This window comes from Hippocampus guttulatus, chromosome 6 (assembly GCF_054856545.1).
Source record: "Hippocampus guttulatus isolate MCC_2025c chromosome 6, RoL_Hgut_1.0, whole genome shotgun sequence".
Lineage (NCBI taxonomy): Eukaryota > Metazoa > Chordata > Actinopteri > Syngnathiformes > Syngnathidae > Hippocampus > Hippocampus guttulatus.
Genome location: NC_141266.1, coordinates 21,376,460 through 21,403,886, shown reverse-complemented (window position 1 = coordinate 21,403,886; position 27,427 = coordinate 21,376,460). Strand labels below are relative to the sequence as shown.

The 27,427-nt window shown below is 43.7% G+C and overlaps 4 protein-coding genes across 7 annotated transcripts; all 4 read right to left on the bottom strand.

The window, feature by feature from the left end:
- Position 1: 1 nt before the first annotated feature.
- LOC147204143 (uncharacterized) lies at positions 2-5,667 on the bottom strand. The gene is made up of 12 exons (XM_086112897.1): positions 5,543-5,667; positions 5,265-5,375; positions 4,899-4,955; positions 4,303-4,476; positions 4,124-4,234; positions 3,513-3,544; positions 2,781-2,922; positions 2,252-2,362; positions 2,114-2,170; positions 1,102-1,260; positions 825-935; positions 2-553 (listed from the first exon to the last, which is right to left on the bottom strand). Exons 1-12 carry the CDS (start codon positions 5,585-5,587, stop codon positions 431-433), a joined length of 1,233 nt encoding a protein of 410 aa, XP_085969023.1. The 5' UTR covers positions 5,588-5,667; the 3' UTR covers positions 2-430.
- An 888-nt stretch (positions 5,668-6,555) lies between these two features.
- Positions 6,556-11,350, bottom strand: LOC147204142 (B-lymphocyte antigen CD20-like). 4 transcript variants are annotated; one of them, XM_086113538.1, is made up of 7 exons: positions 11,199-11,313; positions 10,464-10,558; positions 9,447-9,748; positions 9,091-9,147; positions 7,958-8,179; positions 7,294-7,431; positions 6,556-6,917 (listed from the first exon to the last, which is right to left on the bottom strand). In XM_086113538.1, exons 3-7 carry the CDS (start codon positions 9,741-9,743, stop codon positions 6,861-6,863), a joined length of 771 nt encoding a protein of 256 aa, XP_085969664.1. In that variant the 5' UTR covers positions 9,744-9,748; positions 10,464-10,558; positions 11,199-11,313; the 3' UTR covers positions 6,556-6,860. The 4 variants fall into 4 exon arrangements, with proteins under 4 accessions (XP_085969664.1, XP_085969663.1, XP_085969666.1 ...); XM_086113537.1 differs by lacking the exon at positions 11,199-11,313 and adding an exon at positions 10,753-10,955 and having other exon boundaries at positions 10,464-10,597; XM_086113540.1 differs by lacking the exon at positions 10,464-10,558 and having other exon boundaries at positions 11,199-11,350.
- Positions 11,351-12,020: 670 nt separating this feature from the next.
- Positions 12,021-17,436, bottom strand: rpz4 (rapunzel 4). Its single transcript, XM_086113535.1, has 2 exons — positions 17,343-17,436; positions 12,021-15,047 (listed from the first exon to the last, which is right to left on the bottom strand). Exon 2 carries the CDS (start codon positions 15,026-15,028, stop codon positions 13,856-13,858), a length of 1,173 nt encoding a protein of 390 aa, XP_085969661.1. The 5' UTR covers positions 15,029-15,047; positions 17,343-17,436; the 3' UTR covers positions 12,021-13,855.
- Positions 17,437-18,680: 1,244 nt separating this feature from the next.
- Positions 18,681-24,656, bottom strand: rpz5 (rapunzel 5). The gene is made up of 2 exons (XM_086114410.1): positions 24,555-24,656; positions 18,681-21,360 (listed from the first exon to the last, which is right to left on the bottom strand). Exon 2 carries the CDS (start codon positions 21,291-21,293, stop codon positions 20,112-20,114), a length of 1,182 nt encoding a protein of 393 aa, XP_085970536.1. The 5' UTR covers positions 21,294-21,360; positions 24,555-24,656; the 3' UTR covers positions 18,681-20,111.
- Between the last annotated feature and the right edge of the window lie 2,771 nt (positions 24,657-27,427).

The following is a 27,427-nucleotide window of genomic DNA, read 5'->3' as shown; positions in this document are numbered from 1 at the left end:
TTGGATTTTTTCTTTTAATTCACAAAATGATTTTTTTGGTAGTTGTGTTGAATCACTAATATGGTGTCACTATTGAACTAGAACTCTGCTGTTAAGTTTTGGCATCAACAAAATATTTTAACTACATATTCATAAACAATATACACATATATCAAATGTTTTCTTTTAGAAAATACAAGTTGAATCTTGTAGTATTACAACCTCCAAAAATAACTTTCTATTTCAGTTCTTGAGTATATTTTTTTCTTGAAAAATATTTTGACATAGTACAGTTGTTTTTCTACAAAGGAACAAATATTTTGATATTAATCTTGTCATGTTCTGCCTTAAAAACAACAAAAATCCCAAATCAGGTGGTTAGCCACAAAGTGAATATTCAGGTGTGGAATATACAGTGAAGAAAGCACATGACTATAATCAGCAATCGCCATTATTTGTTTCTGAGGATTCCTCCCGCCTGTTTGTGTGGTCCACTTAAAGCAGAACTGTCTTGGTCCAGGTCCAGGAGGAGCATCTTTACCCCCGGATGGAGAAATTCATGGTCTGATTCCCACTGCAGCCACAAAACAAAGACACCTTAGTCCAAATGACAAAATGTCTTCTCAATTGCCTTACCTGCTTAAACAAAGGAAACTAAGCAATCTCATAAATCCAAACACCTTTTTCACCTTTAAAAAAATAACTGCATCTCGTTGTCTTACACACTCAAATTGAAGATAGCAATTAAGGAAAAGGAATTAAAAAATAAAGAGAACAAGGACTTTGGAGGTAGAGTTGTTGACTTGATGGAATTTGTGGTGTATTGTTTTAGTAGTTGTGTGTACCTGTTGCTGCGGAGGCTCAGCACCGACGGCGAGCACACTCATGCTGATGCTGACACAAAGCACCAAAACAGCCAAAACCAACAGCGTGATGTCCATCCCTCGAGTCAGCCGCTGCCCAAAAACAGATACAAAAATGGAGAAGTTACGGTTGTTGCTCCTTGCAGAGGATAAATATATACCTCAGAGATTTGGTATATTCTTTGTGTGCATGGCATGTGTTTCTGCATCCCTTATTTGAACGATTTGAAAGGACACAGGCACGCCAAAGTTGACTTACGATAGTGTACAGGGCCACATCTTCACAGCCGCCGCCGTACAATGAGCTGCTGCCACAGAACAAATCAACGGACAGCCCCGCCAGATCCAACGCGTACAAAACCACGGCCACCACCGACAGGACGGCGCACAACACGTTGGCAGTCACTGTCAAGCCAGCCTGACGACAATCAATATGAAAAAAAGATTTTTCATGTACAGTATGTACTGTGTCATATTTTTTTATGCTAGTCTACTAAGCACCACTTGATGGTGGTGGACTATTTTCTTTCATACTGAATTTGACAGGAAAATTAAAACAAGTTGCATTTCAGGTCAGGCTAGTTTTTTGCTGAAGATTGCTAGTCATCAAATTCTCTTAAATCCTGTTTTTTATGCCAAGAGAAAGCGATGGCAATAAGTTTATTTCTACACTGTACAACTGTGGGCAGATAAGTTAGCTTGGAAATATTTTTTTTTGATTTGTTTACTTGAAACGGAGAGATTGGTTTGGACAATATTTTTGTCTTATCCATTGCTCTTGCTCTCTTTCAATTTGTGTTATTAATGTACCAACATGAACACAAATTACATTTTTAACTGAGACGCAAACCAGCTCATTCGAAGAGCTCATTGGGTAGGTAGACCAAAAAAAAAGTTAACTGCATTAATAGCGCATTTAAATGTTATATAAATATTTGTGATGTTTTTAATGGATCATTCCGATATACTGTAATTTGATCAATAACAGCAAAGAAAACTAACAAAATGTATAAAATCTGTAATGCCACCTTGGTTTTACATGTTCCACACTTAACGTTGCTACTTTTAAAAACTTATTGAAGAACTGATTATTGAAAAGTGTTGCACCAAAACATTAGCACAAATTTGCTCTTTGTAAAAGTTTCAAAATAAACTATTCTTTCTGAATAATTGCAAATGTTTTGCGCTTTATAGTTAAATACAACTAAACAGTATTTTGGTAGTAATTATTTTGCCGACCACTAGAGGGAGCCCACATGGGGTGTACTCACAAAGCAGCAGGACGGGCACTGACCCGACAAAAGCGACAAAACTCCTGCGGTGATGAACTACAAAAATGACAGAAAAAGATGGAAAGCGAGTCATCTTTTCATAGCAAAATGTTCGGCGTCTTCGAATGTCGTCGTTACCACGGTCCCGATCCAGTAAGCGGCTCCCACACTGGCCAAATCTCCGGGGCGTGTCCGTGTCCTGCCGGCACCCAAGCCCATGTTGACCACTCCCACCAGGATCTGGATGGTCTGCAACATATCATAGCAACACCCCAAAAAGCACATAGCTTAGCATAGCCTAGCCTATCGAAACATAGTCTGCAAAGACGTCACAGGTTCCAGCCAACTGGAAAAGTACAAAACTTGAGTGCATTCAAAAACACGCTGAATGAGTTAGCATAAAAATTGGACTTCTCAAAATTATTTTTGTCAAAATAAAATTAAACAAATTAATTAAAGCTGTATTTTTTTCCAGAGATACAAATAGCATGAGATTAAAGATTTTTTTTTGCGACAAAGGTCACATTTCAAGATCAAATCTGTACTTTTTCTACCGATATGACAATATGAGTCTTTTAAAGTTATATTTGTGCAATTGAAATATGATGACGTCATTCATTCATTTAAAAATAGGTGTGCACATAGAGTCAGAGGTCATTGTCGTTACCCCAAGAACAACTTTGGCCTCGCTCTTTATCACCCTGCAAGGCGAGCAGCAGCAACTTTGAATCAAGCCCATCGCGCTCATCTGATTGGTTGCCACCGTCACCACGGCAACTCTTTTGTCTCCCACCGCTGTCAGGGACATACTGGAGAGATGACACACCTCATTAGGCATATAGGTACGTACGCACGCCGACACAACTACAGACAATCAGAAAGAATACGATTTGAAAATGACAGCAATTGTTTTGTCTGTTAGCGTTGCTGAAGGTAGATTTTTTTTTTCCAGTAGCACGTCGGAATGTTGACACAAAAGTACCACAAATATGCTTGGCTTCAGGCATTTGCCTCGACAAAAACCCTACATTTTTTTTCTCCCAATACTGCATCAGTTTAAGAAAAAAACTAGTTTTTTTAAAAAAGGCATATTTTCACAGAAAAGTTGTAAATCTTGGGGCGGTGTATATTTAAAAATTTGTTTTAGTGTTTTCAACAAAAACTTGCATAGCTTTGAGGGGGGGGGGAAAGATCATTTTCAAAAATTGATTTTATTCTTAAGAAAAAGAAAAGAACCATTTTATGAGGAGGGGAGTTGTGTGTATATATAATTAAAATATATATGACAAAAAGTTCCATATTTTGGGGCAAACAGGACAGGAATTTAGTTTGAAGTGACAGTCGTATTTTTTTAAAGATTGAAACTATACAGTATACAAAATAATATGAAAATTCTTACCCGCTGGTTCTTCGCTCTCGGCCAGCTGTCATCTGAAAAGATAAGTGCACTAAGACAAATGTCCACAAAGAGTAGGCTAAGGGACACTTCCTGTCTGCTTTTTGGGTCCTTCACATTAAAAGCTTTCTAGATGCCACGCAAGGTGACTCCGAATGAAAGCACCTGTGAAAAACAAATCCATCGGTCCCTTGACATACAAGTTTATTACATCGCTCTGGAGGAGAGACTAAATAAATAAATACCATTTTTAAAAAGGGGGAGCGTGCTCCTCCCCCTTAAATATGTACTTGGAGGGCAGGGGAGAAAAACATTCCTCAAGCCCAAAAAATTATTTAACAAGCAGCAACACAACCACCAAAAAGCATTTTCAACAAAAGTCGGGAGCGTTACCTCGCTGATCTCATTGATGCGCCACTAGTTTTTCTACGCAGATGATAAAGAAAATATGACCATAAGGACTGTTATAGGATCTGTCTACATGTCGTTACTGAACCAATTGATTTTTTTGCTGAAAGGTGTTCAAGCACCGCGGCGCTAATTAGCATTAAGCTAGCGCTTTCTAGAGTGTCACAAAGTGTCATAAGCAGGCCGCAATGGGTATGGACGGTTACCTCTTGCCTGGCGACGGGAGCCTTGATGACTACAGTGGCCAGCTTGAGGTTGACGTAGAGCAGAACGACGGCTAGCGCCATTAGAGTGGCATCGGAAAACGTCAGCAGCCTCTGACAGAACAACAAGATTCCTCATCATGACAAAAAGCATCCCCACCGTCTTCCTAGTGGAGGTTTACCTCTGCCAGGAAAGCCACCGTTTCGCAGTCAGCATCCAATCGCTGTCCTCGTCTTTCAAATCCTGGTTGGCACATCCACAGGACGGAAGCGTTTTCTGCATCGGCCGCGTACAAAACCAAGGCGGCCAGCGCAAAAATGGGGCAGGCTAGGTTCAGCAAGCTCGTGAAACACTTCTGCAACACCACATCATCACGCAACAGCAACATAACGTCACAACTACGACACCACTTGGCAGTTCAATTCATGGCCAGAATGTAACTCAGAAACAATTTACACAAACATTGTTGGGGGAACGCATCTTCTCGAACAAGTGTCTCAAACTCAAGAAACGGTGATCAGATCCGTCCCGGAAAATCATTTTAAGCGGCCCGCAAAGACTAATCATGTGCATTGACTTTATGTTTCTTGCAAATTATCTTCATTTTTAACAGCACTAAGATATGAGATATTGCAAGCATTTTTTTGTACCCCATCCCTCCTTTAAAATGAATTGAAAGATGGTTCAAACAATTATTTACTACTTATACCGGTGGTTGGTATAAAAAATGGGGCAATTCGTGAAAAATAGTGGCAGACTTTAGGAGTGAGGACTCACCATGCCAGGAGACGGCGAGCGTGCAGACAAAACTGACATGATTCCTGTCACAATGAACTGACAAAAGATTTTCAGTTAGGAGACCACACATTCTTTTCAAGTCTTCTATTGAGGGATAAGACCTGATACGAGGGGTCTCCAAGTCAATCTCCACGAGCCCCTATCTAGCCTTTTATTATGTTTCCCTGGTCCAACCCACCTGATTCAGTCTATCAGCTAGCTTCCCAAAAGCCTGTTAATGCTCCCTCATTTGAATCAGGTGTGAACCATATAAAACAGGCTGGATAGGGGCTCCTGAGGACCACATTTGGAGGCCCCTGCCTTAAACTGTGTGTGTGTGTATTGCATATCATAATGGCAACGTACCACTGTCCCCATCCAATAGGCAGCACCCAAAGCGGCCAAGTCTGCAGAGGCAGTGCTGGTCCGCCCTGGCCCGAGGCCGATGTTGAACATGCCTACCAGGATCTCCACCGTCTACATAACAGCAACAATACAAACAAAATATGACTTCATTCTCGCACAGCCGTTACAAAAAAAAAGATATTATTCGCTACCACTACGACATTTTTACAGCATTTTGTCTCTGCAAGAGAGACTGGAAGAGTAACAGAAAGGCAAATAAGCACAGTACGCTTTCTCACCCCAAGGGCTGAGATGAGACACGCTTTTGCGTTAGACGGTGACATGTTGCCGCCAAGCCGAAGCGTCTTCCAGGCCTTGGAGCCCAAATTCCAAGAATGATGGAACAGTTGTACACGAGTGGAAGCTGAGCGGACGGCTTTGCGTTTTTTTGGGGGGGGGGGGCATGAAAGCGGCCACCTGGCAAAAACTAACATTGTTATCAAGTGGAAATATGCTGAGAAAAATCTGCTATTGTTCCTTTATTTGCTCATGTTCCTTCCTGGCGCTTTTTAAATCATGTTTCAAATGTGAGCTTGTTTAAATGCAACAACGCGCTTAAAAAATAAATAAAAATACAAAAAGGTTCGCAGTCAAGACATTGTACGTAAAACGTCTTAACACCACTGTTCCAATGCCAAATTTGTGTGAGGAAAAAAAAATAAGCCAAAGGAACATTCTTCTAAAACTTTTAAGACAATAATGCCACCCAAGTAAAAAAAAAAAAAAAGTTGTAAAAGACAACATCTGAACTTTGATATGGTATATTTCAAGGCTCTTGAAATAGCAGTAGGTATTATAAGAGGTCAGCTATAAGAGGGTGTGCACAGTTGTGCAACTCACCACGTTGTCATAGTCATTTTTATTTGAAAAAGAGTTCAAATAATTTGCCTTTTATTTTTGTATCCTAAAAGGTTGCCATTTGAACAGAGTTGTGTAGACTTTCAAGTCTACACAAGCAGTGATTTTCTCTGCAAGCGGTTCATTAAAATCCATTTACCTAAAAAATACATGAATACATTTCGTAATCTCAATAATTGTAATATTTAAAAAATCTATTTTATTTATTTTAATCTTCCCAGTTTTATTAGTGTGATATTGAATCAAATGCAGGTGATGAAAACGGTATTTTGATTCTGCAAATACATGTTGTGATTGAAAACGAGAGCCCATTAAGTTTTTTTTTTTTTGTATTTCAGGTGAATCTGCAGGGAGTGCACAGCGCTGGGGGGAACAAAAAAAAAAGGCAACTCCGAAATGTCCTTGTAATTTTATTTGTCAATATTTTCTGAGCTTGAAAAAGAGAGATGCATTGCAAGTGTGAAAAAATAAATTTTCCAAATGCATCAATTGTCAATGCCGCCGAGCACACGCACACACACCCACAAAGGGAAGCACACACACACAAAATTCAACTCAAATCCGCCGCATCTCGAGAAAAGTGCAAAAATAAGGAAGATATGTGTTTTTTAAAAACGTTTGATACTCCAGACGTGTGAGTGCATTCAGTAGATATAAGGTGCACGTTGAAGAAGACAAATATAAAGACGACGGTGCATGTTAGGCCTCGACTTCCTCCAGGAGTGGCTTGTATCCACCTTCCGGGTCATCACGGCTCTAAAAAGCCAAAGAACAACAAACGGCATAGTTTCATTTTTCGGTACAAACTGTGACCACAAAAAAAAAAAAAAAAAAAAAGATCACGTGGCTTTAACTGGAAACTTTTGGGGTATTTTGGAGCAGTAAATTAATTTTAGATAAGGACATGCTCTTAAGAGTTGGATTTAGGAACGAAAAATACATTTTGTATATCAAGAATTGAAATCAGTACATCGGCTCCATTATTTACTATGGCTCCAAGTTTCCCAATTTCATTTGATAACCTTAAAAAAAAAATAGGAACGTAAAAATTAAAACATTAAAAAAATTAAAAAAACACGAGGCCGCCAACAGGGGGCAGGCAAACGTCTCTCAACGGAAGTTGGCTCGTTACCTGCTGCTGGTTGCAGTCTTGCTGGCCGCTGCTGGGGTGACACAGTGATTTGAAGGCCAGTACACAGGAACTGATAACCAGGCAGAGTTCCAGCACGCAGAGCACGATAGCAATGCCATTGATGGCTTTCAGCAGCATCTGCACAACCACAAATAAAATGTATTGTTATTATTATTATTGAGAAAAAAAAAACATGAGCTAGCTATGTTTCAAATTCGCAGACTGCGTCCTCTGAAGGCAAGTAGCCAAAGTGGGACACATTTAGGTTCACTTCAACCCTCTCGCCCTGCAATTGTTTTTTTTTAAATGTTATTTTTATTATTTACAGGCACCCAGTGTGGATCATGCCCTGCCATTTGTCTGCTTGGCGTGAGGCCCAACAAAAAACTGTGGGCACACGCACGCCGAGAACATCTTTTTTGGTGGTCATTTTCTTTTTCAAAATAATCCAAGAAAAGACATGGTGCCCCCTAAAGGTGCTGGGGGTAAATGCAGGCCTTTAGTCCGGAGTCCCTATTACAATTAAATCCGCCATTTAGAGCAACCCGATTTGTGCTACATGGTAATATCAGTTCTATTTGTCTGAAAAGAAAAAAAAGGTGAATGTCTTCTCATAACATGACAACTTTCTTCTGGTTTTGTATGAAAGTGAGGGTGCACTCACGAGAATGAGGTCTCTCCCCTCCGAGCAGCGCTTCTGGTAGTACTGCTCTGCGGGACTTGGGCTCAGGGTGGTGGCACGCTTTCTGGACCAATAATAGTCATCGTTGTCGTCATCTCGGCATATGTTCCAGATGTATATTTGGGACATGTTGATGGCGTAAAGGACAATGCCAGCGATGGCGAAGCCGATTCCTGATAAGTTCAGAAGGGCGTTGAGCAACACCTAAAACACAAAGGTACAAATGAGTTATAAAGGAAAAACATGGCTCATAAAATGGTGAATGTTGAATTATGAATGAAAAAAGAAATGGCTCTCTAAAAGACATCATTTTACCTTTAAAAAAATGTTAAGATTCACAAAATATTGTGACTTTTTAAAAAAAAATTTTTTTTTTTTTAAATAATGACAATGATTTTTTTTTTTAATCTAGGAAATGAAATAGCACTTTATAAATGTTTCCTGGAATAATCTGTAAAATTAAAGATTATCTTGAAAGATATTTTTTCTCACTTATTTATAAGGTTTAATTTTTTTGTTTTATTCAAAAATACCTTTAAATTTTTCCTGGAGTAATCTGTAAAATTAAAGATTATTTTGGAAGATATTTTTTCTCACTTATTTTTAAGTTTGTTTTTGTTTTATTCAAAAATACCTTTAAATGACTCCTGTCAGTGTTTAAGATCATCTATCCCTGACACAGAAGATATCTTTTATTTATTTATTATGTATCTTTGTAGCAATTTGCAAGAATAATTTGTTTTCGGGCGGTGCGGTGGTCTTCCGATGTGGTGTTTTCTGGTTCCCCCGTGTCTGCGTGGGTTTTTCCCCCCCCCCCGTGTACTCCGGTTTCCTCTCACGTTCCAAAAACATGCACAGCAGGTTAATGGAACACTCTAAATTGTCCCTTGGTGTGAGTGTGAACACGGATGACTGTTCATTTATGTGTGCCCTGCAAATTGTCTGGCAACCGGTTGAGGGTGTACCCCACCTACTGCCCAAAGGTGGCTGGGATCGGCTCCGGCACGCCCCCTGACCGTTGTGAGGACAAGCGGATCAGAAAGTGGATGGATGGATGGATGGATGGATGGATGGATGGCGTCGAGTCATTGCACAACCCAAGAAACACTACTCACCAGACACGGACTGGGGAACTTCTCAGAGAAAATGCTGATGGTGCCGAAGAGGATGAACTGTGTTCGACAAGACAAAAAAAAACAAACAAACAAACATAAGAGATCAAAATTTAACATTTGTTGACACTTTACTGATTCTACAGACCTGTCATTCAGCAGTGCTTAGGTGAGCAAAGCAAGTTGTGGAAGGAACTGACCTGGAAGCTTGCCACTCTTTTACACATAACTTTAAGTTGCATTTTGTTTAAATATATATATATATATACACAGGTATATACTGTATTTATATATATATATACACACACACACACACATACATACATACATATACACACACGCACATATTTCTTTCTTACCAGTGCTCCCAACCAATGAGGGAAGGCAGAGGAGTCCATTTGCCAGCTGGAGGCGGGCCCGGTGCACATGAGGATGGCCCCCAGGCCGATATTGAGCAAGCCCACCATTATGTGCAGCGCCCCCAGTACGGACTGAGAGGTCCCCATGATGGTCCTCAGGTGCCGCGACACCGAGCAGCACACGGGGCTATAGCACAGGCCCCCCAATATTTGGCACAGGGGCGGCCAGCTACTTTTGGGGTTGCTGGTGAGCGTCAGCATTGTGACCCCGTCAGCCTTGGTCATGGTTACGGACATCCTGCCTGGAAAAACAACAATGAAAGCACGTTAATAGAGGCAAAGCAGCCTGGCGTCACCAACATGAATCATCTAGCGCAGGGGTGTCCAAAGTCGGTCCTCAAGGGCCACTGTCCTGCCTGTTTTCCAGCTTTCCCAGAAGCAACACACCTGATTCAAATAATCAGGATTGTTCTAATGCTGCTTCAGAGCTGGCTGATGAGCCGATCATCTGAATCAGGTGTGTTGCAGCCCGATTTTTCGATGTGACGTCTTAACCTTCTTGACGCTTCAACCAACGACTGTTAATACACATGCTAGTTTAAAGCGTGACACCCAAATAGAAATAAATCAGTGTCTTATTCGATTATCTTTTGTCGAACTTTATTTCGAAAAAGAATTTGGAAGTCAGTTTGGCTGTTTGCAGTAGAACACTCAGCGCTGCCACCAACGGTCATAGCCTGTACTGCATTTTACAAATCTTGGCTTGTTCGGAGATAGTTAACACTCTTAAAGCCTCCGATCTAACCTCGTACTGCTCTCCAGCTACGAGTAACACTCTCAAATTCCAAATTTTACATAAATGGATGATCCCATCTCGAGTATGGAAACCAGGATGTCAGGCCTCGCCATTGCTTCCTCCCCCACCAAAAACAAACACGCAGTGGAATTCCGTAAGGTCAACAAAGACAAACGATTGATCAATTATTTGATTTATAACAGCCACACAATGGATCTTACTTGTTTCTTCGTGTAGATTAAGTCGATGGAATACAGTATACTTCGATCAAGTGGTAGATGACGTCTGTTGACCGAGGAGGACTTTCCAGATTCCACTTGTTCCGGGAAAGCGCAAGCAAATGCTGCGTTAACCCCTTATTTGCGTATGGAAGAGGATTAGGGCCAATGAAAAAGAAAAACAATAAGGTTGGCAAGAAGATTCTCACTTTTATCTCAGATTTCTGACTTTAAAGTGAGAATTCTGAGAACAAAGTCAGTTTTCTGAGATAAAAGTGAGAATCTTGCCCACCTTGTTTTTATTCTTCTTCATTGGCCCTACTAATCCTCTTCCGTACTAAACACAAGAGCAAAACACACGCACGCACACACACGCACAAAAGCAAATGAAAAAACACCCTATGAAAATGCTCAACAGCAAATCAAAAAGCACAAACAGCAGTAAACCATTAAAACATAAAAACAAAACACAACAGCAAAAAAAAAAAAAAAAAAAGACAAAGAAAAGCCAAACACACACACACACAAAAAAAAAATAGCCCAAAAATAAGTTAACAAATAAACCACAATACATTTTTGTCTCGAAAGTGATTGGTCCGCGGGGGGGAGGGCAAGAGGGATCGGACTCATGTCCTATTGCAAGAGGGGGACAGACAGTCTGATTGACTGACTGTGCCTCTCTTCCAAAAAGCAAAGAGTCCTATCAACCCTCACTCGCATCCTCTCAACAGTACCTACCCTTTCTTTCCACTTCAGGGCTGCCTATAAGGGGAAAAAAAGAAAAAAACCGAAATTAAACTCCTAGAAGAGACAGGTACTAGTGGGGAAATCCGACTCATCGCTGACCAGAGGAAAGGACCGCTCTCGCCCGTTCTGCCGGCTCCAAAGTGCACTGACCGTTCATAATTGTGTTACATCACCTTTTCTTTGAACAACATTCAATAAACATTTGAGAACTGAGGACACTCATTGGCGGAATTATAGGTGGAATTCTTCCCGCATGCTTGTTTGATGTACAGCTTCGGCTGTTCAACAGTCCAGGGTCTCCATTGTTGTATATTTCAATGGCAGACAGGTCAGGACTGCTGGCAGTCCAGTCTAGTACCCGCACTCTTTGACTACGAAGCTACGCTTTTGTAATACGTGCAGAATGTGGTTTGGTTTGATCAAGCTAGCCCATGACTACAATTATTCATGCTCCTTAGTTGTATTTAGCTGTACTTAGCCCCACCCACATGCGAGCCGGGTATTACAACCCCACAAACTGAAAGGACTCCAATTGACAAACAGCGAATTAGCCGAGCGGGAGTTTTGGCCGTGGCGAGTCAGTGTCGGCACAATGGACGTTCCGCAAGGCGGGCGCATCCTCGCGATTGCTCGTGATGTTTGTCCGCGTTCTTGCCATCACCTGACGACTGACACCCGGCTCAATGCACCGACTGTGCGCTCAAATGGAAAGCATCACGGCACCTATTCAACATTGCCAATGTCCACTTTGTCAGGGCCGTAAGAAAAGAGAAGAAAAAAAAAAGACGACCAGAGGGATAGAAAATCTTTGCATCCGGTACGACATGTTTATTCTGAAAATGAAAATCAATTGAGAATGTTCAAGGTAAAACAGCCATCGGGTTAAAAGGAGCTATTTTTTTGCACCGAGTTGGAACAAAAAAAAGCACCCAGCGCTAGCGTCTGAATATCGGGAAATGCGACACGTTAATCATAGCACGATGCACAAAAGTCAAATCAGAACCTGAGCTGTGAAATGCTCGGTTCATTGGGAATTCTGATTTGACGGTTTACAGAATTCGTACCTCATATAACAATTTGCAAGCAAATTTGAACGCAATGTGCGTGATCGTGAAAATTGAATTTTCATCTCAGGGTGACGGCGGAGCTTGAAGTTGGGTGACGATACACTCCTCGCAGCCTTATAAATTATTAGCATCCGGCACCCAATTTTCGGATTGATGAAGAATCCCACAGGCATGTTGGGAACCTGATGGAAAAGTTTGACAAGAACCCACCAAATCTGATCTTGTTCAAAATTGAACAGCTAGCTTGGTGAAGAGATAAATGCTATTTTCTCCTCCTTTCAACATGGTGGCGAGTCTCAGAAATCATTTGAACTCATGTCTGGTGCGTACGTGAGCTGCTGTAAATGGAAAGCACATTTTTGACTTGTTTTGTCTTGCACTTTTTGAACATGACACGCATCTTTCTGTGACAAAGATAGAAAAGCCGCAACCGCGTGATTATAGGGCAAGCCAGGGTGTTTCCACATTCGCCAAAATGTCGTTTTTCTCCATCTCGGAAATGCCAGCGAGACAAATTCTGTTTTGTGAATTAAATCCACCGCGGCACTGCAAAAACAGACGTTATTTTCATTTTCAATCTTTATATTGACAATTCAATTGGAAAAACATCGACCGTCACACAAGAAAGAAATATGCTAAATAGATACATTTAGCAATGTGAGAGATGAGGAAAATGTTCAGATATAAACTGCTTGAGTAATGTCTTAGGCAATACATAATTTGGTCATAGTGGTTAATAACAGCGCATACATTCATTAACTACGGAATATAAATTTGATTAAGGCGTACCACTTTGGGAGAAGCAAAGACAGAACAATTATCATTCAATGGGTGTGTTAGCTGTGTGCTAATGATGTCAGAAGAGGACAAAATGAGATTTGTGTTCATGGCAACTCAAACTTCTTTGCCATGCCCAAGTACTGTATCACACAAACACTAAGGAGTGTCGGACATGAGCATCACAAACGTACTTCCAATTTTCGGACGAGTCAGACATTGAAGTCGCAAGAAAAAGGCCAAAGCGAATCTAAAATGAGAGATTCAAACCAAAAATGGCAGACTCCACACAGGAAGATACGGAGCCGGGATCGAACCCATGACCTCTGCACTGTGAGGCCGACACGCTAGCCACTCATCCACCGGGCCACCAAACTGGCTTTTGGGGCTGAATTTAAAATAAAAAAAAATCTGCGATATGTTCGATGTCGAAAGGGAATAGTCAAACTGATTCCCCAATTCTACTTTCAAGAGAAAATACAGGACTTCTTTTTCACACTTTTTGTGGATGTACTTATGATAGACATGGCTTTCAAATCTCATGTTGTCTTCTTACAGGGTGGACTTTTTCAAAAGCGTTTTTAAGTTTTGATCCTAATATGTCCACTTGGAAAACAAAATGGCAGACTTGGGTTTTTTTCAGGCATGGCTTCGGAAGGCTTTTTCGACTCACGACAGACTCGCCGCCAACTTTCATGTGGCAGAGGGGAAACTGGCTTCTCAGGACAAAATGGTGCGTTCAAGGCACATTAGGGAGCAAAGTGTCGCAGCATGGAGGCGTCAAGTCTTGATGTCAGCGGGCCATTAGGCCGAGTGAAGGCACACGTACAAGTTCTTGTGCTCCTCCCAGTAGTGTAGCTCATCGTTGAAGCTCCAGGCGCAGGCCAGGTCCTTGCTGGTCTTCACGGCGTGGATGGCGCATTCGCCGGGCACCTTCTCGAAGAGCATTTCGGCCACGGCCACCACGCCCAGCTTCTTCTGGCTCTGGATCAGCTGGCGGATGTGGTCGCCGTCCACCGGCTCGGGCGAGGAGCTGTAGGACACCACCACGTTGAGTTTGTCGTCCGACGTGGGCACCTGAAAGCGGCTCCTCCCGGCGGGGCAGTGGTAGTTCTTGGGGGCGAAGAGGCCCGTGGGCGATTTGAAGACGCGCACCGACCAGCCCACCCAGTCGTACTTCTTCTTAAGCTTGGCGACGATGGCGTCGGCCAGCTGCTGGTTGCTCCAACTCGGGTTGTCCCTCACCAGCCGCCTGGCATCCAGCTCGGCCTGCTTGGGGAAACTCACCACGCAGTCCTCGATCACGGCGTTCATCTTCTCCTGCGCCACCTTCATCTTCTCGGCCCAGTCCTTGAGGAGAGCGTCTTCCTCGTCGTAACCCTTCAGGGCGGCGTGGCCCAGGAGGGCGATGATTCCGAGACAGAAGAGTTTCTTCAGCCGGGCGCAGAAATCCTCCAGGGGCCGGCGGCTTTTCTCCTCGTAGTTGAGGATGATCTCCAGCACCGACTCGCCCGAGAAGTTGTCGCCCGTCACGGCGTTGTAGAGAACGTGCAGGTTCTTGTCGCCGCCGGTCTTGTCGAAATGCTCCAGGAAGAGCTTCTTCTTGACTTCCCGGAACTTGGGCTTGGCGTTGAGGATGTCCATGTACTTGCGGAACTGGTTGGTGATGTTCTCCTCCACAGAGAAGTAGGTGGCATCCATGCCGCTCTTCTTGATCTCGTCATGGATGCGCTGCATCTGGTCGGAAATGGCATCTAGGCGGTCGCGCACCTTCTGGAACTGCTCCTTCATGAAGGTGGCCTCCTTGCTCTCCACGTTGTCCAGCGCCAGCTTGACGATGGGGGCGGCGATGGAGAAGACGGGGAAGAGGTCGCCCACGATACTGGCCACAACCTCGGCGCCCTGCTCGAAGGTCTCCATCACCGTTTCCACCATGTCCTTCTTCTCCGACACGAGCCTCTGCAGCTTGGCAGACATCTCTGATGTGGGCACGGTTCTAATAAAGACGAAAATATCAAAGTGACTGAAATCATTTCTCATGCGACATTGTCATGCAGTCGCTGTCTGATGAAAAACAAGTTTTGTTTCATGTTGTGAGAATAATGAGAGATACAGATTTTGCCAGTATTAAGGTTAAGCTAACATGCTGCCCTCAGTCGGAAAAGGGTGGAGAGCCCCCTCCGGGTCGGGGGAGAGATCTTGCCCCAAGTGGAGGAGTTTAAGTATCTTGGGGTCTTGTTCACGAGTGAGGGCAGGAGGGAGCGAGAGATCGACAGGCGGATCGGTGCAGCGTCTGCTGTGATGCGGATGTTGTATCGGTCTGTCGTGGTGAAGAAGGAGCTGAGCCAAAGGGCGAAGCTCTCAATTTATCGGTCGATCTACGTTCCAACCCTCATCTATGGTCACGAGCTATGGGTCGTGACCGAAAGAACGAGATCCCGGATACAAGCGGCCGAAATGAGTTTTCTCCGCAGGGTGTCCGGGCTCTCCCTTAGAGATAAGGTGAGAAGCTCGGTCATCCGGGAGGGGCTCAGAGTCGAGCCGCTTCTCCTCCACATCGAGAGGAGCCAGATGAGGTGGCTTGGGCATCTGATTCGGATGCCTCCTGAACGCCTCCCTGGTGGGGTGTTCCGGGCATGTCCCACCGGGAGGAGACCCCGAGGAAGACCCAGGACACGCTGGAGTGACTATGTCACCCAGCTGGCCTGGGAACGCCTCGGGATCCCCCGGGGAGAGCTGGAAGAAGTAGCTAGGGAGAGGGAAGTCTGGGCTTCCCTGCTAAAGCTGTTGCCCCCGCGACCCGGCCCCGGATAAGCGGTAGTAGATGGATGGATGGATGGATGGATAACATGCTGCATTACTATTTTCCTGTTTAATTGCTAAGCTAACATGCTATATTGCGTTACTGTCTGGTGAAAAAAAAAACTGTTTGGTTTTCTGTAACAAAGCCTTCCTGATCTGGTAGCAGTCTCTACATTCAACACCAGATTCTGAACTACAAGTCATGCCTTCTCCCTCGAGCTTTTCATTGATCCCACATTAAAAAGATCAAATGTTCTCCCCTATACAAGCAAATAGCCGCTTCTCAAATTGAGATTAACAAGAGAGATAGAAAGAGAGCGCTCAAAGCCGCTGAAGGTCCAGGTTGCCACGGCAACGAGGCAATGGAAAATAACTCGTCTGCCCAGCTTGCTCCAGGATTTCGTGACAGACAACAGCACTCAGGTTGTTTCTGTTGCCCGGTCTGCCGTGTGTAGTTCCCATCATATACTGCGGTTATTTTTGTGTTAGCTCTGATTGTGAACACTGAGCAAACTCTCATTAAGTACAACTGATGATACACTTTCTTACCCAAATTTTAATCATTTAAATTTAATTTGGAGGAATGACTCATCAACATCATGTCATTTTATGCTGTAGACGATATTTAAGTGTTTCCACTTCAGTGGCTCACTGCAGGGTTCACCTGCATTACATTGAAAGGCTAGTGAAGTGTCCCTATGCATTTTACGTTCAAAACAAACACGTGCAGAATTTTGCAACGGATTAAAAACACGAGAGGGTCACATTATTAGAAACAAACCCCAGTTGCGTGTCTATTTAGTCAACCCCACAAAAACACATATTAGCGTGACGTGCGCATGAAGTGTATCTCATGAACTGGCTATGAGAGCCATTCTACGTGTTGTTTCTCATGCGACTCGTCGCAACATACAACGTGTGTATCCCCCGAAAGCGCAGGAATAATGCACATAATATCCAATATTGTTCAAGTGGCCATGTAGTCTCCAAAAACAATATCCGATCATAATGGCACTTAAGGGAGAGCTGAAAGCCGACAGGCCGTTAATGAGCTCTCGTAATGGGCAAAGCATCGATCGACAAGCTGAAAGCCAAACATGGCAAGTTAACAAGATTCTTCAAACCGCACACGAGCAAAACTTTCGCAGACGCAAAATCAACACAAGACAAAAGCACCAAAACCCGGAAAGTGACGTCATAACCAAGCACCGATATGACCAACGCCCAGTAAAGTTGGACTCAACACTTTTTTAAAAATACCGTTCTGCTGCCAATATACTGACTTCGACCACTTAGCGTCAGCAAAAGAAGCCACTCTCACAAATTAAAATCTTTTTTCTCACAGAAAGCACAAAGCGTTTGAGAGCGCAACGGCCATCGATCAAGTAACGAGATAAGCACACCAAGTCGATAAAAGTCATTTTGAAAAGGTCGGCAGCAAGCCTGCGCGGGGAAATGTTGAGTTGATTAGCGATTTAGTCGTACTCACCTCCTCTAAAAGAGACAACAACAAAAAGTTGAGGAGATAGACGTCAAAAAAATTCCAACACGGTGTACTTTCGAGTTCCGGTCACGTGATTTAGGCGCACCCGTTTTGGGTGTGACAACTATTGACGTCATCATCAACCTGCCCAACTAACATTAAACAAACTTTCATGGTTTCCATGGTCACCGTGCTATACTTTTTTTTAAATGTTATATTAAAACCTATGTTACAAAGTGCATGTAACACAAATTTTCACACAAAAAAATTCAATCCAAATTTTTAAAACTTGGTTAACTAAAAATGATGGTACACTCATACTGCAACTTTCGTGTAAAATAACTTATTTCGGAAAGAAATTTGGCTCTTGCCTCATTTTTTTTTTACAGTAAATGAGATGAAAGAAGTTACCTTCCGAATTATTCAGTGAGACATTTTTAAAAATTAAATTATAACATAACTGAGCTGTCCCTGAGATATTTGCAGTGTGTGTGTGTGTGTGTGTTGAAAAGAATTTGATGTATCTCTACTTTCTCTATCTGGTGCTAGAAACAAGTGAGCACTCAAAATTGATATTGTTCTCCATTTTAACGTTTCAATGTTTCTTAATTTTTACTTAAGACCCGCGGCATTTTTTATTTTTAGTTTTTTAATTATTATTTTTGCCGATTAACTAACGCAGTAAGTGCTGATGTGATATTTCCCCATACTACATTCCATTTTTACAGGTCTGCTTCACTATATTTTGGAGGTGTGGTCATAAGCCAACTCTGTTTACATTACCAACACATAAAACGGATTTATGATGTGGTACATTAGACTCCTTCCTCGAATTTCCCAAATCAGAAAATAACCTTCAAGCCATTTTGGGTCTTCTTTTCAGTTGATGTCTTCTAGCTTTAGGCTTTCGCAGGTGGCTCCTCCTCGTCTTTTGAGAGTAAATAGGAAACAGTACGCTAAAAGGCATTAGGTAAGAAACCAACAATAGTACTGTTGACACAGTCAACACAAAAGGTTGGCAAGAAAGCACTTGGCCGAAGCCTGAAAGACAGATTTCCAAATTGATCTTTTTCGGCAAGAAGAGGGGACACGATTAAATTCACGACACAATGTAAAAACAGAACGCTACATTCTTCAACTATTAAGAGATTAATTCCTTTTTTTCTGCTCTTTAGTCGCAGTAGAACATTATCCTGACCCCCGAATGCTAATAGTATCGTCCACTTTTTCAGACCTAAAAGTGCCCATCTGGCATCTAAACACACATCTCTCATTTGCTTTATTCCAGGTCGCTTCCACACACTTCCAGTGCATTTTTTTTTTGAAAATCAAATGACAAATTAGTTTGGTGTTTTGATAAATCAGCATATTTTAATGGAACATGTATTTATGTAGATATTTTTTTTTTTTTTTTTGCACAGGCAGTGGTTCTGTACATTACATTCTTCAAAAAAGAAAAAAAAAGTGTTTTGTCCATCGAGAAACATATACCTGAAAAGGAAAACAAGTTTGAGAAAAACAAAAGGCAACGTTTAGAAGACTGGAAAGAAAACAAACATCACAGTGATTCAAGCATGTTAGATCAATCTTGGAAATCAAACGGGGTCCTGCGTTATGACAATAAAATCTGAGGGATATTCTCTTTGGTGTCTTCTATCGTCTAGGAATGTTGGTACGTGAATGTTTATGTAAACAGGAAGTCTGGCTAGCTGCCGCGCGGCTATATTCACTAAGCCAAAACATGTTGGTTGTTGATGAAATTACAGACTCGTCTAACGTACACGTTATTTGGGAAACGTTTAAAAGGAGAGATATCATGATAGATGTTGTTCAGCTTGGTCGAGGAACGATATGCAAAGTGTGCTCACGATGAATGGCTAACCAAAACTAAACGTGGGGTAAAACTATCAATACGATATCAAATTTAGATACAAGAGCACCACACGTCACTCTTTGGCAATTTCACAGTAAAGTTAACAAAACAATGTTTGGAAATGATTTAGCATGACCCCGATTGGTGACATAACAGGCTCATGACTGAAGCAGCCAATTGGCACGGCAAACAGAAGCGCACCCCACCTCTGACGTCACATCACAAAGCGCACAAGAGAAGTAGCTACTGATTTTCTGATCTCTTATTTGTTCTAATACATTTTGATGTTCTAACGATTCAGTCGTTGATGCTCTTTTTAGGTTGACTAATCCATCTACTGGTCAATGGAAAAAAATTATTTACTCAACCATTTTTAGGGCCGTCATGACAATCCCGTGATATTGTGAAATGTTATATCGGGGGTGCCCAAGCCCGCTAATCCATTTTTGGGATTCGGACCCCTGTGACTTCCCTGGTTTCAAACTATAGATCTATTTATAGCATACAAGCAAATAAAATGTGCAATTTTCTTTTATTGTATTTTCCACATGTCCCCTTTAATTCAAACTCGTGGCTCTAAATCAGGGGTGTCCAAAGTCGGTCCTCAAGGGCTGCTGTCCTGCCCGTTTTCCAGCTTTCCCAGGAGCAACACACCTGATTCAAATAATCAGGAACGTTCTAATGCTGCTTCAGAGCTGGCTGATGAGTCGATCATCTGAATCAGGTGTGTTGCAGCCCAGAGAGATGGAAAACAGGCAGGACAGTGGCCCTCCAGGACCGGAGCTGGACATGCCTGCTCTAAATGGTCTGAGATGAAATCAGAACCTCATAAAATCAACAAAAGTGGATTGACAGAGTCCATTCCATGAACATTCTTTGATGACGGTGCGTTACGCCCGACCCTACTGCGGGTGGATGCACAGGAAGGCCCGCTTGTGCTTGCCGTAGTAGTAGGACTCCACGCTGAAGTTGTTGGACTCCACCACCTCCTTGTAGTGGCTGACGGCGTGCACCAGGCAGTCGGGGAAGCAGCGGTTGAGCGTCAGGGCCACCGCCATCATGTTGCCCTTCAGCCTCTGCTGCTCGATCTGCTCGTAGATCCGAGTCTTGTCGATGGGCCGCGGGTCCACGCAGAACGACACCACCACCCTGATCTTGTTGTCGGTCGTCAGTTCAAACCAGTTGGCCCCGCCGCTGCCGTGGAACTTGCGCCCCGCCAGCCAGTTGTAGAAGAAGATGCGCTCGCGGTTGTTGAAGGCGCGCACCGACCAGTTGACCCAGTCGTACTTCTTGACCAGCGTCGACAGCAGCGAACGCGTGAAGTCCTCGCTGACCGCGCACGCCGTCTCCTTGAGCACCTCCTCCAGGTCCAGCTTGGCCTGGTCCACAAAGGTCTCGGTGCAGTGGTCCACGGCCGCTTTCATGCGCTTCTCCACCGCCTCCATGCGGTCCTGCCACTTGGTCATCAGGCCCATTTCCACTACGCCTTCTTTGAGGGCGGCGTAGCCCATGACGGCGATGAGACCGACCACAAAGAGCTTCTTGAGCCGAGCGCAGAAGTCCTCCACCGCCCTTCGGCTCCTCTGCTCCGTGGTGACCACCGTGTCCAGCATGGGGTCGCCCGCCGTGTTCTCCCCCATGACGGCGTTGTAGAGGGCCTCCAGGTTCAGGTCGGCCTCGGTGTTCTCGTAATACTTGATGAACTTGTCCTTCTTCTTCTCCTTCATGCTCGGCTTGGTGTTGATGAACTCCTGGAACTTCTCGTACTGGCCCAGGATGTGAGCCTCGCGGTCAATGTTCTGCTTGTTCATCGATGTCCGCTGCAACTCCAGGGCGATTTGGTCGATCTCGGTCTGGATCCCCACCAGCTTCTGGTTGACCTGCTCGATCTTCTGGCTCAAATAGATGGCCTCCTTGCCCTCCGGGTTGCTGAGGATCTCGGCCGAGGCCATGAACACCGCCTCCAGGATCGGGTGCAACTGGCCCACGGTGGCGGCCAGGACCTCGGACGCCTGCCCGATGATGTCCACCCCTTTCTCGATCTTGTCCTTGTTGTCCACCAGCCAGTTTGCCACGCTGTTCATGGTTGCGCGATTTTACGGCCGCAAACGAACGGCGACAAAATGAATTCCGCCACAGCCGGAGACGTTCCTGGAAAGACATCGAGAGGGAGACCCTTACAGGACGTTTTTGATTCCATTTGGCCCACAAACTCTAAACAGTTGCCAGGTGTCTGGTTTAGTGACGGTCAATCGGTAACCCGTTTGCGGGGTCTCATGCAAATGAGAACCCCGCAAAGCCAAAACGAGTATTTGGAAGCAGAGTCGAAACAGAGCAAGATGGGAGACTACCCAAATAGGTCCCAGGATGTCTCGTATCCTACAAAACTTTGTTTGACCTTCACAACAGTCACGCTGTCGCACTACCAGATAAATAACATTCTCTGTCTTGGACCTGGTGAGACGTCACACGACAAGACTCTGCCCAATCGTCGTTGGTTGTTTGTGCCCGTGCCGCGTCCAGTCTCTCGTCACTGTCTTCCTATTGGTCAGTGCTGAAAAACCAATCGAAGGACAACGTAGGACATGTCACACTACGCGGCAAGACGAAGAAAAATTCTGGTTGTGAAGCATCCCAGACACCAGAAGGCCAATCTTTGAGTATGTCATGCGAGGCGGGCTACGGTGCGTCAAGACAATTCGAAATCGGCTACGACACACAACGGTTCTCTCTGTCGGCTCAATATCGGGATACATTCATCTGGTCTGACATCGGCAATCAGTCAGTCTCTCTCAACAGACGTTCTGAAATGAACATGGTTTGGGAGAACGGTCCCGTTTCATGCAAATGAGCCACTGCTCACCACCCAAACTTGACCGTGAGAATCAGAAGCAAATTTTGGACAAATTCTTGCTACTCATTTGAGCTTCCAACGACACTGCTCAGATTTTCGGCTTGGATCGTTGTTGAGGTCGCCGCCAAGTCACAGCTGGACAGAATCGGTCTTGAATTCTGAGGAGCCAGCTTCGAGACGCGCTTCCTGACATGAGGCAACAGGAAAAAAATCTACTCGGTTGCGAAATTCCACACTTAATTGCTGGACAGTCACTGCAGACAGCAAAATATGCGCTTGCTTTTCCATGACATGTCCTCTTTCAAAAGCTCACTAAAGTCACCAGCAGGTACAAACGCCAAGACGGGTCTTGGCGTTTGATTGGCCTTCTACCTTGTCTCGACACGCAGAACCTATTCCGGGTCCCGTCTGCGCATGTCAGCATCAGGCCGCACCCTCGCAGCCACACGGTCACAACAGAAAGTACACACACACACACACGAAGACCATCAACGTAACGTCGTCTTTGGGACGGCTCATTGGGTTGGACTGGTCAAAGAGTGGTGCCGAGCCAGCGCAAACACACGTGTTCACAGTGGAGGAAACTAGGTGGGGGATTTTACTGCGCAGACACGATAAAAGTGACGTGTCGGCTGGAGAAAAGACACTGGGGAGATGATCTAAGTTGCGCTTCAACTCCCCGGAGTGGCCTGGAAAACGGCACACCCAATCCTGGCTAATGAAAAGCCTTCGGCAGCGTACTTTTTGTGCAACCTTGTAATCACACACACATGCGTGTGCGCACACACACACACACACACACACACACACACACACACACACACACACGCACACACACGCTCACACGCTCGCGCAACGCAGTGTACATTACCGTGTGTGTTTCTGTTTGACAAAAAGACAAATGAGAGCTCCCATTTGAATGTTGATAACTGGAAAAAAAAAGTACATGACAAGGCTCTTTTTGTTTTTGGGGAATAAAAGTTATTTTCATGCATTCGTTAATGGTGAATGTGTAAAAAAAAAAAAGGCTAGTTTTTTTCTTTTTTGCCCCTTAAATATTCCAAAATGACTTTTATTCAGTCAAATGATTTTGCTTTCAACACATTAGGAGTCACTTTTTGATCCATTTTTTTGTCAATTGTCTTTTTTGTGTAATACATATTTTGTCGGTGATATGGTATCTTAAATATATTGACAGTCAGTGAGACAAGGGGCAAAAATGGGAGAAACGGCCAATGTATCCGTTGCCATCTTAATATCATCTTTTTCTTCTCATCTTTTTGAGAGGAGGCAGGACGGTTCATTAACGCCACTGCGATGCGCACACTTGCTGCAGTGATGAGGTCACTCGGTGTCGTTTTACTCGACGTTCATTGAGACATCGTTTGACACGTTCTCATAAAATGAGAAATTGTTTCATCAAAAGTTTGGCACACACACACATACACACACAAAAGTTTGGTCTTGTTAAGGTGGAAATTTTTGCTAAGGGCGAGGCCCTTCTCCCAGAGTTGCACCCCCCCCCCTTTTTTTTTTTTTTTTTGCAGCTTGCAGGGAACTCGCAAACAGAAAAAATGGGCCTCCCTCCCTACATGCGGCCCGTGGCCTAAAGGGCACCACCCGAAAATTTGTCCCGATTTTTCAACGACAACAAAAAAAATGCCCTTTCCACTCGAACCAAGAGCAATCGATGAGTCTTGCGCTTGACTCGAACATTCCAGGCCACTTGACAGCACGTCACTTGTGACGCAAGCACCACACACACACAACTTCACTGGCCCAAAGAGCAACCAAAAGCTTGAATTTTTTTTATTTCTAGATCTATATGCAAATTTCTCCATTGTGAGAAAAATGAAGGTTTTCTTATCTTAGCCATCACGTCCTCATCTTGAATGGTCTCAATTCACGTGCAGTGCAATTAGAGACTTAAATTCTTGCTATTTCACGTTTTTATTACTTTTTTTTAAACCCCAATATGCTTTAAAGTGTCAACTTATTGAGCATTAAAGCTAAGATGGCATTCAAATCAAATGTTCAAAATGTATTGGAAGAGCAAAGCAAAGCTTTAATTCACTCTTTCACTTTTTTATTAAACCGTTTTTTTTTTTAATCTAAATGTGTTAGCTATTAGCCCGTTGACAGAGGTGACATTCAAATCTTCAACTTGAAAGGACAAAGTGCATTTGCAGGGCAACACACAGCTTAAAATCTTCCATATTCCTTTTTTGGATATTTGCTTTTTTTAAATTAAATCCAAGTTCACCTTAAAAATCCTAAACTTCCATTTTCCTTTCCACTCTCATTTCTTTTTTTTTTCTTTCTTTTTTTTAACCGAAGAGGCATTAAAGCCAAGCCCAGCTTCAAATCTTCAACTTGATCAAAATCCACTGGCCAAGCAACAAGAGGCTTAATATTTGCAATTCGGTTTTCTTTAGTCTGAACCAAAATTGAATTTTGATTGGAATTTGGAGAAAATTAAAGATCGGCTCACCTTCAGACTCTCTCCAACTTGTTCAGTAATCCTGCCGGGAATGCAAGCGCCAGCCTCTGCTGGATGTATTTATGCATTTTTTTTCTCTCTCTCCCTTTACTCCCCCTGCCCTCTCTCTTTCTCTCTCTCTCTCTCAGAGCCTCGGTGTATCTTGTCACGCCCCCTGTGGAACTCCTCCATCCTTTCCCAGCATTCCGGACGGATAGATAGACCGTGAGCCACACTAGAAAAGAAAGAGATAACACCCTGTAAACACTCGTCCCATGCAGGGACTTGTTGGGAGAAACACCCGGCATGTGTGGAAGTAAAACAGTGGTGAGAAGTTACAAAGAATACGTATACTTTTTTTTCCCCCAGTTATCTGTACTTTAACCAAGTGTGTGGCAACCCCTGAATGGGACAAACTGAAACAAAAAAAAGTGTGTGTGTGTGTGTGTGTGTGTGTGTGTGTCAGAAAGAGTGAGAAAGGGTGGGTAAAGAGGGGGGCCACTGGAACCGGTTCTCCCCAAGACAAAAACAGCCTTGTTGTGGCTGGGAGCCGGTCGCCATGGCAACCGCACCCACTCCCACCGCACTCGAACTTCCGGTTCGCAATAGAACAGCCATCGCTCGGCCCCCAAAGGCATAAATTAGCGACGGCAGGTGATTGGTGACCGGAAGAATCGCTTGGTCACAGCGCGGCGGCCGGATGAAAGGCCACGTTTGTCTCGGCCAGCACGCCGTGACAGTCGGCGCGGAGACACGTGACGTCACGCATGATGACAAGGTGGGGGCGTGACAGAAATTTTAGGGGAAATACGCCGCGGATTGCGTTTGCTGTGAAGCCTGCTGATCGTTTGCGGGGGGCACTGTGATTTTTAAAGTGATTGTTTTGGGGCTTTTCATGACATCAGGCAGGTCCAAATTTTAAACGGGGTGTCAAATGTACGGCCTGCGAACCAGAAACGGTCCATCCCAGAGCCCAAACTGGCCTTATACAGTATAGCTACATGTCTGCATTATACTGCCCCATGGTGGCCAAAGGCACTCACACCAGATGGAGTCGCACAATGTGCATTGAAGTGAAGCAAAGAATGTGGAAAAAAAGATATTTTCAAATTAATTTAAATATGACTTGACTGTATCTTTTTACTAAGTAAAATATAGAGTCCGTGGAGAATTTCCATGAATTCCCTTGGGGGAAGATGATTTCATTCGCGCTTTAATAATTAAACCTATTTTTTAAAAAAAACGTTTTTCATCTCATCTCTGTTGCACAGATTTTTCATTTGCCGTTGGATGTGGAACGCATCCCCGGCGACAAATAGGGGTCGAGCGTAACCTTCGGTCAACCTCTTTTTGTCTAACAAGTCGACACAGTCTCTTGCCGTCAAGGCCGTTTGCTGTGTTGAAGTGACGTGAAGAATGGCTTCCTATCGACTAGCTTTTATCTCTTTGACCTTGGCCGGCGTCTCATGTTTCCAACACGCCGCCAAGTGCTGCTCTCCTCAAACGTCCCTCTAGCGTGCCCGCTGGCCAGTGTCAGCAACTGCAAGTGGGAAAGAATTTGCGAAAAATCATTCTGAAGAACACACTCGACTCAAAGGATGATTTCAAGTTCATGACTGGGTGAATTCATTGTATGACTCATGCGAAGGTTATAAAAAGTCAACACACCCCTGCTCAGTTTGGTGATATAAAAAATTGAGAGCTATTTTGCAAATCTTTTATAAACTCAGTTGTTTGTTTTTGTAATCATTTCAAGAGAGGGTGTAAAAATAAGCGAGTTAATGTGGTTGCATAAGTGTGCACACCCTCTTAAACTGGGGAGTTCTGCGAGTTCAGATGAAACCAATAATATTTAAAGTCATGTTAATCAGGAGTCAGCACACACCTGCCACCAGTGAGTGAGTCCGACGAACAACAAATAAAACGCAGCTGTTTTAGTAGGCTGATCACGAATTTTTATTTTATTAATTTTTTTGCTTTCTCGCAGAAGCCTTTAGGTGTTGTGCTAACAGTGACTCCTATTTGGAACTGTTGAAAATTGCTTTCACCTTAACTCGGGCCCCTGTCGATTTTGTTATGGACATTTTTTTTCTCCTTTCTTTACCTCGGTGGACTATTTCCGTCCTTGCGTTTATTTGAAACGTGCAAGGTGCCAATGTCATGAGCGCATTTGGATAACGCCTGTGGGAATCGCTCTGTTGCAAACAAGCCACACAAGATAAGTATGGCGCTCTGAAACACAAATATTATTTTACTATTGCGAATAGCGGACTGGACAAACCGGTTTGTGGCTGCAGTCAGAATAAAAATGAGTACAAAGCCCTGACAGGTGCATCATATTTCTTTTCCTAGAATGACTGGATTAACAGTCATAACAAAAAGCACAGTTTGGTTACGATTCCGATGTTGAGTGACTCCCCAACACCTCCTGCCCCACAAAAAATGTTTTAATCTTCAAAGATGACCATCATCTTCCAATTTAGAGTCACATTTTTTAAAAAAAACATCCGAATAAAATCTAAACAAATTTAAAACGAATCAAACTTCTTTTTTTTTTTTAAACACCGGTAGCCGCAGCACATGGACGAATAAACCACCTGCGGCGCTAGAGCTACAGGTTGCGCTACTTCTTCCATTTTTGCGGATGTGGAATGTTTCCCTCATGATAAATGGGTTCACTGTACTGTCACGCGATATGAATATTTCAACAGAAACCTTTTGCCGAAAAGGAGGATGTCCCCGCAGATGTTTCCGGGGCAAGCGCGGAGCAGGACATGCAGTGACACATTCGGCCTGTAGGGGTCAAAGGAGGCTGAGACAAGAGGGAAGATGAGCAGGAAAAAGAGGTCGCCTTTGGTAATCTGTCAATCTTTCAGGTCAATACC

Excerpts from the sequence above, each read along its gene's own strand:
- LOC147204143 (XM_086112897.1), bottom strand. The coding sequence starts at position 5,587 with ATGTCACCGTCTAACGCAAAAGCGTGTCTCATCTCAGCCCTTGGG. Across the intron at positions 4,477-4,898 it reads GCTCGCCGTCTCCTGGCATG|AAGTGTTTCACGAGCTTGCT; the intron begins GTGAGTCCTCAC and ends GTGGTGTTGCAG. Across the intron at positions 2,363-2,780 it reads AGGCCAAAGTTGTTCTTGGG|ACCATCCAGATCCTGGTGGG; the intron begins GTAACGACAATG and ends GATATGTTGCAG.
- LOC147204142 (XM_086113540.1), bottom strand. The coding sequence starts at position 9,743 with ATGTCCGTAACCATGACCAAGGCTGACGGGGTCACAATGCTGACGCTC. Across the intron at positions 8,180-9,090 it reads AGTTCCCCAGTCCGTGTCTG|GTGTTGCTCAACGCCCTTCT; the intron begins GTGAGTAGTGTT and ends TTTGTGTTTTAG. Across the intron at positions 7,432-7,957 it reads AGGGGAGAGACCTCATTCTC|ATGCTGCTGAAAGCCATCAA; the intron begins GTGAGTGCACCC and ends GTGGTTGTGCAG.
- rpz4 (XM_086113535.1), bottom strand. The coding sequence starts at position 15,028 with ATGTCTGCCAAGCTGCAGAGGCTCGTGTCGGAGAAGAAGGACATGGTG.
- rpz5 (XM_086114410.1), bottom strand. The coding sequence starts at position 21,293 with ATGAACAGCGTGGCAAACTGGCTGGTGGACAACAAGGACAAGATCGAG.